The sequence below is a fragment of the Oryx dammah genome, unplaced genomic scaffold, assembly GCF_014754425.2.
Source record: "Oryx dammah isolate SB20612 unplaced genomic scaffold, SCBI_Odam_1.1 HiC_scaffold_7, whole genome shotgun sequence".
NCBI lineage: Eukaryota > Metazoa > Chordata > Mammalia > Artiodactyla > Bovidae > Oryx > Oryx dammah.
In genome coordinates, this window is record NW_024070191.1 from 31,676,734 (window position 1) to 31,685,371 (window position 8,638).

General features: G+C 60.1%; 1 protein-coding gene across 1 annotated transcript in view; it reads left to right on the forward strand.

Moving 5' to 3' along the window:
• Positions 1 to 1,115: 1,115 nt before the first annotated feature.
• Positions 1,116 to 8,638, forward strand: part of ZNF703 (zinc finger protein 703) — an 8,629-nt gene continuing 1,106 nt past the window's right edge. Inside the window, exons 1-2 of the mRNA XM_040242925.1 lie at positions 1,116 to 5,821; positions 6,848 to 8,638. The exon at positions 6,848 to 8,638 is cut by the window's right edge and continues 1,106 nt beyond it. Coding sequence (XP_040098859.1) covers positions 5,588 to 5,821; positions 6,848 to 8,380 — 1,767 coding nt within the window. The 5' untranslated portion in view covers positions 1,116 to 5,587 and the 3' untranslated portion in view covers positions 8,381 to 8,638. The remainder of the gene's footprint in view (positions 5,822 to 6,847) is intronic.

The window sequence follows — 8,638 nt, forward strand, 5'->3', positions numbered from 1 at the left end:
CGCCCTGCCTATCTCCCCGAGGGCTGATAGGAGATAAACGAAACCACTTCTTCAAAGCACCCAGCTCAAGGACCATGATCAAACACGGGGCTGGAAGATAAGCTTCAGTCTACATTTCCTTTGTCCGTTCCTTCCCATAACTTCTCCAAAGGAAACTCCAGGTGGGGGAGGGAAAGGAGGCAATTCCTTCTTCTTTCATCAAAGGGAGTCATCTCCCCATCCCCGTGGTGGTGGGGCTGTGAGAGGAGACCCAGGAGGCCCTCTTCTGCCAGGACTACCACGTGGCTTCAGGCTCCCCCAGAAGCTCTGGGGGCCCCGACTTTATCTGTCAAAGCCGTGGGGGGGGGAGGGGGGGGGAGGGGGCGGGAGGGCAGACACCTGCCCAAAATAACTCAGAAAATTGCTGTAAGATGATGAATGCAAACAGGTATTTGGGGAAAGATCCTTTAATGGGCTCATACAGTTGACATTTTGAAAAATACTAAGTCATCCACCTTTTTGTTTACATGGAGAGGGGAGACAGAGCTAAATAACCCCCCTACGTAAAGTTCTTATTCATTCATCAGCAAACTAGCACTGGACATGGATGGCATTAAGACTGCATGGATTCAAGCCCCCATCTCCTACCAGCTCGAATTGGCAGCAGGGGTACTTAACCTCTCTGTGCCTCCACATCCTCCTGGTGAAATGGGGTAACCATACGACCTACCTCCTAGGGCTCCAGTGGGGACTAAAGAGAAATCGTGCAAAGCGCTTACACACGCTTGGCTCTCGTGTTAGCTGCAGTGACCACGATGGTTAGACATCCCTCTAGGCAACAGTATACAAAGAGGATGAGAGCTATACAGAAGCATCCGCGGTCCAGCAGGAGGATGGACAAGTCAATAAATACTGGCAGGTGCCGGGTGATGAGTGTAATAACAGAACAGAATTGGAGCTGTGAGAACAGAGAAGAAAGGGCCACCAGAGTGGGCTCCCCAGCAAGGCCGGTCCTTCTAGCTTTGCCCGCTTGCTCTTACAGTGCCCCGGGCTCCTCTGGCCTCCCGGTGCCCGGGGCTGTGTCTGAAGCTAGACAGACACAGGTAGTGCTGAATCAGGGCTCCTGGCCAAGGCAGTAATTGCCAGCCACTGAAAGATATTAAGCGCCAGGGAGGAAAACCAAGTCCTCTATGAGGCAGACTTTTCAGAGTTCTTACAGCTTGTAAAAAAAAAAAAAAAAAAAATGTAAATAGTTACCCAGTGCGATATTATTTCCTGTTGTTGCCATTAGGGCTTGAGTGTCATGTAGAGAGAACCCATCATTCAGGCAATTCCGCCCCATGACGATGGAAAACTCCACATTAACGGTACACTACGCACCTCCCTCCGCTCCTCCCAGCCTGACTCAGGCAGGTTTTTTTTTCCTGGGTAGCGAGTTTTATGGAAATTGAAATCTTGAAAAAAGAATCTATAAATATTCAGAATTTCCTAAAGGATTTTCTTGATGGCTTCTTAGAGGTTTGTTTGTTTGTTTTTCCAAAGACTTGAGTGGAAACCGGGGAAGGGGCACCCTCACTTGGGTAGGGGGCTGGGCCCTAGCCTCGGATCCTGTAGGCCTGGGGCGACTGTTCTGAGCAATCGCCCCACAGATGCTGAGGAGGCTATTGGTCACAGCTATCACTGACTCGGGACTTCCTTTGTGCCAAGCACTAGATGTGTGATAGGCATTGTCTGGTTTGGCCTGCTGACCCTGAGGCGGTCACTGCTAGGCTTTTTTTTTTTTTTAACTTAGTTTTAAATATTTATTTCTATTTCTTTATTTGGCTGCATCCAGTCTTAGCTGTGGCATGTGGGATCTTTAGCGGCATAATGGGTGATCTTTTTTTATTAAGTTGTGACATGTGGGTTCTAGTTCCCTGACCCAGGATTTAACCTAGGTCCCCTACCCTTAGAAGCATGGAGTCTCAGCCACTGGTCCACCAGGAAAGTCCCACACTCTTAGGCTTTATAACTGAGGAACTCAACGCTCAGTGGGGTTTCCTTGTCCGGGACCACTGCAGGATTGTGCCGCAGAGGCCTAGTTCCCAGAGACCTACCTCCATGAGAGGACTTGGTCATCCACTGGTCACGGACCTTTGGGTGAGTGACTCACCTCTCCATGCTACATGGGAATGACAAAGGTACCCCAAACTTATTGAGAGCCTGAAGCACAGAATGTGGCTCTTCACCATGTTGGCAGGGGTATGCTCAAGCAGCCCCACTCTACTGTCATGGTGCCCTCCCTCAAAGGGCAATCTGGGAAGGGCCTCTTAGCCACGCAAGAGCCACTTTTCTGCAAGGGAAGCACTTGGGCCCTGAGCAAGACAGTGTCTCACATGGCCTTTTCAGCCACACCCTATCAACCTCAGTAAACACAGCCCAACTGAAAACTTCTTTTAACCTTTTTCTCTCCCAGGTGACAAGTCATTCGTTTGAAAATGGCCCTTGCAGTAGGCTACTAGGACCCCATTTAGGACTCTATAGAGGTTAGCATTTCAGCTAAATGAATATCAATTACCGATTGTAATAATTCTCTAGCATCCAGTAGTAAAGAATCCACCTGCAATGCAGGAGATGCGAGTTCAATCCCTGGGTTGGGAAGATCCCCTGGAGAAGGGCATGGCAACCCACTCAAGAATTCTTGCCTGGAGAATTCCATGGACAGAGGAGCCTGGTGAGCTACAGTCCATGGAGTCACAAAGAGTCAGACACGACTTAGTAACTAAACAACAATCTTTTAATTAGGCCTCTGGCCTGGCTGAGTATGATTTTTCATTTTCCCAACTAAGGTGATTGGATGGATCCAGCCAAAGGGCCCCCACTTTGCTCATCAGCATCCCAAAGGGAAGCATGGCCCTAATCACTTGCTAGCATTTTCCAGGAGAGGGGAAATAGGGCTGTCTCCACTGAAGTGCCTTCTGGCACCCCCAGTTCCTAGTGATGAGCTGTGAACTAAGGGAGCAGGGTTTTCTGAAGACAATATGTGATTCCCTGGGCAAACTCCCCACCTTTCACCCCGAGCCTGGTCACCTCGTCCTCACCTCCTCCTCTCCCTGCCCCCACTTTCATTCATTCCTTACCTTCTTCTTCGCCTTTCCTCCCCAAATAGACAGTAAATATTTTATCACCCTGCATTCTTCTCCCCTCTTTCTGTTGCCTCCTGCCCCTCTATTCCTTCCAAATTCCTACATGCCTTTGTCTCTCTCTCCCCTCCCCTTTGCTCCTAACTGATTCCCCATTAATCATTCAGAACACACATCTGCATGGGTCAGAGCAGGAGTCCTTGGCTGGCGTTCACAGCTGGGCTGGTTGTGATCATCAAGAAGGGGTCTTTCATCTTTTCCTGTCTCCTAGGGTTCCCCTCTTGCCAGATCTTCCTCCTCCTCCAAAGTGGCCTTCCAAGGCCCACCATCTTCATTCTGGAAGGTTCTGCTCTCTCTCTCTGCCGAGAAGTCTCCCAAAGGCCAAATCACCTAGTAGATTGAAGCAGCCTTGCAGTGGTCATTTAAACTTGACACTAGCAGTAGCAAGGATGTCAGAGTGCTCAGAGGCTGGCAGGAGAAGGAGTGGGTAGGGGATAGGGACCACCACAATAAAATAAATGGTCTCCCCCCTCCTTCTTGTACCCCCCTTGCTGCGCTATGGAATACATCACCCAATCAGGACATCCCCTGGCATTCATTGTAACCTAATTTTATCAGGATTAAAATCGGGGTAGGGAACGCCTGTGTAATTTCTTAGAGGTCTAGACATCCTGTCCAAAAACCAGACCGATCCAAGGAGTACATTCAGTTTAGTGTTTGATTGACGTGGCCTGGGAGTGGTGCCTGGTGCCTTCTCTACTGAGCATCGTAAAGACTGCCATTTGTTATTTCTGTGATACTCGTCTCTGTTGGAAGAACGCCTTTGAAATCGTCTCTGCCCTTCTGGGGATCTCAAGGAGTTGATCAATGAGCAGCAGAGTCAGGGACCGGCAGTCCGGGAACAATATGCCCCGAGTGACAGGCCCGACAATCCGAGTGACAGATGCGAGCTGGGAGAGGGGTGCTCAGAGCGGGGCAGTGACACCAGCGCGCCTCCACTGGCCGCCAAGAGAACCGGGAAAGGGGTCTCCCCAAAGGCCTGCGTACAAAGGGCCAACTTCACCCTCTGATCAGCGGCCTGGGAACTCTAACGCCAGGACAGAGACTATGTGAAATCTCTGTCGGGTGCGAAGCTGGCAATGCATCCTTTATCCGAAAGGCACGGGAGGAGGGAGACAGGGGGATACTGTTATTTTCATTTAAAAGTTTTTAACTCCGAAATTCCCTTGGGAAAACCTAGGGCATCTTCCCGGACCTCGAGTAGGAAGGGGGGGGGGGGGGGGCGGGGCGTGGAGGGGCCGCATCTTTGGCGCTTACATCGACGTGCAGCGTTTACAGAGACCCCCGCCTCTTCTAGGATGCAAACCCCTCCATGTCCCTACCCACCCGCTACCCCTGAAACAGCAGTCAGGCACGGTGCCGTGAGAGAATTGTGTGCCCTTAAGCAGCACGCCCTAAGAAACCCGGAACACACCCAAGCATCGAACCTATAAATCGGTGCACAGGCACCGCGCGCCAGGCGCGTCCCGGCGGCGCGCACCACAAGCGGGGACCGCGCCTTATCGAGACCATCTCACCCCGGAAGGGGAGTCCTCAAACTTGCAGGTTGCGGACAGGGCTGGCTCAAAGTTGCTGGAGCGGTTTTCGCCGCGTCGCAAGAACCGTGGCTGCCTCTGAGGTTCGGGCGCTTCCTAGTGAGCACACCCGGGAGGAAGCCAATTCGGGGGGAAAAGAGCTGAAAACCCGAGCAGGACCCGAGCTGAGCTGGGGTTCTGGAGGCGCGGCCCGCCCCCAGGCGGCCTCCGGGAGCGGCTGGGACTTGGCAGTCCCGGAGCCGGCCGCCAGGGGCTCCTACTGCATCCCCCAGCCCACCCAATTCACCCCACCCCAGAGACACACGGACTGCGGGTGACCTGTCCCCCTTCCCCGGCCAGCACCACCCCACCCCACCCCAGCCGTGCGAAGGGAGAGAGCGCAGAGCGACAGGAAAGCCCGCGGAGGGCAAGGCGCAGAGCCCAGGGTCCCCGGGGAAGCCCTAATCTCGCCGGGACCCCGGGGCCCGGGCCGGCCCGGTTGGGGGCAGGGGAGGAGGCGGGCGGTGGGGCCAGGCCGCGGCGCAGCGGCTCGCGGGCGCGGCCCCTTTAAGGCTCTCCCCGCCCACCGGCTGCGCCGGGCGCTCTCCCCGCCCCGGGGTCCCGGCGAGATCGGCGATTGGGCGGGCGCGGCGATCCCTTTGAAGTGTGGCTGCCGATCGCGGCTATTTGACGTGCGGCTCGCGGAAGGCGAAGGTTTTTGTGTTGCTCGCCGGGGCCAGCGGCGGCGGCGGCGGTGGTGGCGGCGGCGGCGGAGGAGGAGGAGGAGGGGTGGAGACGCGGCGACCGCTGCACCGCGCTCGGAGCTGCGGAGCGAGCCCACCCGCCCCGGGAGCTCGCCTCCCCGGTGCGCCCCCGCCCTCCCCGCCCCCCCAGCGGCGCTGCCTCCTCCAAATGAGCGATTCGCCCGCTGGATCTAACCCAAGGACACCCGAGAGCAGCGGCAGCGGCAGCGGCGGCGGCGGGAAGAGGCCGGCGGCGGTGTCCCTCTTGCCCCCGGCGGACCCCCTGCGCCAGGCGAACCGGCTCCCCATCCGGGTCCTGAAGATGCTGAGCGCTCACACCGGCCACCTCCTGCACCCGGAGTACCTGCAGCCGCTGTCCTCCACGCCCGTGAGCCCCATCGAGGTCAGTCCCCTGGTCGCTGCCCGCCGAGCGCCCGCCCCATTCCGCCCACCACTGCCCGGCTCCCTGCGCCCCGCGGCTCGGTGCGACGCTCGGGTCCGGCCCCACTGGCCGACGGAGTGAGAGGAGGGACGGAGATAGAGGGATCGGAGCCCACTGGGTTCTCCCCTCCGGGCTTCTCCCCGGGGGAGAAGGTTCCCCTTCCACGCTCGCCCTTCGGAGCTTCGCGTTTTCCTCTCTCGGATTGGATTTGCTCTTGGAGTGTCCACCGGGCCCTTTACTTTTCCTCGGCACCCAATCCCCAGGCCAGAGAGTCTGTCTCCTGGGCTTTTTTCGGCCCCCCACCCCACCCCCACCTCTCCACCCAGGTTTGTTCTCTTTGAAGCCCGATCGCCCCTCCTCCCCCTTTCCCCGTCCCACTTCGCTTCTGCCCCATCCGGTTGGAGCCCACGACGCCCGGGCACTCCCGACCCTGGCTCCTTCTTCCTCCCGCTCCCCTGGGGGCCCTCCCCGGGAGGGAAGGGGGCTCCGAAGAGAGCGCCCGCGGCGGCCCAGGCTCAAGATCCAGCTTCTCCCCTGCTCCTACCCCGCGGCGCCACCGCCAGAAACCCGTCCCAAGCGAAGTTCCCCAAACTGAAGGCATAAGTTTTTAACCCAGGCCTAGAGAGGAGGAGGAGGAGATGAGAGATCAGGGGGCGAGTCACGGCCCCTCCCCCAGCCCCGACTCCAGAGAAGTCACCTTCCCCCGGGATGGCCTTCGGTGGACGCCTTCCACGGCCCGTTCCCCAGGGCCTGCGGCGCCCTCCGGGACCCGGGGCAGCGAGGGCTCCCACCACTACCGACGCGCAGTGTAAGCGCAGTTGCGCTCAGTCCCCGCGCTCGCAGCCGGTCTCCCAGAGGCCCTCCTTTCCCATCTCACCCACCCTGCCCCCCAGGTAAATCACACACACACACCCCCCCCGCGGCCGCTCCGTGGGTCCCTGGTCTCATCCCCTTCTCCCTCCCTCCCCTTGCCGCTGTCTCCCACAGCTGGACGCCAAGAAGAGTCCTTTGGCGTTGCTGGCCCAGACTTGCTCGCAGATCGGCAAGCCGGACCCGCCGCCCTCGTCCAAGCTCAACTCCGTAGCGGCGGCCAACGGGCTGGGAGCGGAGAAGGACCCCGGCCGCTCGGCCTCCGGCGCCGCCTCGGCCTCTGCGGCGCTCAAGCAGCTGGGGGACTCCCCGGCCGAGGACAAGTCCAGCTTCAAGCCCTACTCCAAGGGTTCCGGGGGCGGCGACTCCCGCAAGGACAGCGGCTCCTCCTCCGTGTCCTCCAGCTCCTCCAGCTCCTCCTCCTTGTCCCCGGGAGACAAGGCGGGCTTCAGGGTGCCCAGCGCCGCCTGCACGCCCTTCCCCCCGCATGGAGCGCCGGTCTCCGCTCCGTCGTCCTCGTCCTCCCCTGGCGGTTCCCGGGGCGGCTCTCCGCACCACTCTGACTGCAAGACCGGGGCCAGCGGGGAGCTGGACAAGAAAGACCAGGAGTCCAAGCCCAGCCCGGAGCCGGCGGCCGTGAGCCGCGGCAGCAGCGGGGACCCCGGCCCGCACGGCGGTGGCGGCGGCGGCGGCGAGCCCGGGGCCTCCGGGCGCAAGTCGGAGCCGCCCTCCGCGCTGGTGGGGGCCGGCCACGTGGCGCCGGTGTCGCCCTACAAGCCGGGCCACTCGGTGTTCCCTCTGCCTCCCTCCAGCATCGGCTACCACGGCTCCATCGTGGGTGCCTACGCCGGCTACCCGTCTCAGTTCGTGCCTGGCCTGGATCCCAGCAAGTCTGGCCTCGTGGGAGGCCAGCTGTCGGGGGGCCTGGGCTTGCCGCCGGGCAAGCCCCCCAGCTCCAGCCCGCTCACCGGGGCCTCCCCGCCGTCCTTCCTGCAGGGATTATGCCGAGACCCCTACTGCCTGGGAGGTTACCACGGCGCCTCGCACCTCGGCGGCTCGGGCTGCTCCACGTGCAGCGCGCACGACCCGGCCGGGCCCGGCCTGAAGGCGGGGGGCTACCCGCTAGTGTACCCGGGGCACCCGTTGCAGCCGGCCGCGCTCTCGTCCAGCGCCGCCCAGGCGGCGCTCCCCGGCCACCCGCTCTATACCTACGGCTTCATGCTGCAGAACGAACCGCTGCCGCACAGCTGCAACTGGGTGGCGGCCAGTGGGCCGTGCGACAAGCGCTTCGCCACCTCGGAGGAGCTGCTCAGCCACCTGCGGACTCACACGGCCCTACCCGGCGCCGAGAAACTTCTGGCTGCCTACCCGGGGGCCTCGGGCCTGGGCAGCGCCGCCGCGGCCGCTGCGGCCGCTGCCTCCTGCCACCTGCACCTGCCCCCGCCCGCCGCCCCCGGCAGCCCGGGGTCGCTGTCCTTGAGGAGTCCACACACTTTGGGGCTAAGCCGGTACCACCCGTACGGCAAGAGCCACTTGTCCACAGCCGGGGGCCTGGCCGTGCCGTCGCTGCCCACAGCCGGACCCTACTACTCACCGTACGCGCTGTACGGACAGAGACTGGCCTCCGCCTCGGCACTCGGGTACCAGTAACCACAGCCCTGCCTCCTCCCCGCACCCTCCCGCCCCACACGCCGCCGCTGCAGCCCCCCGCCGCCGGAACCCCCCCTGCCACCGTCCAGATCCCTCCCCTCCCCACCGGACTGTGTATTTATTTACTATAATGTTAGCTTACAAGCTGGGAATATAAGTGCATTAACGACCCACACGAGTCAATGGTATGCAAAGAGTCTGTTCGCCCCTCCCCTCCCCGAATAATAAGATTAATCACACCAGTAACTACATGCCCCC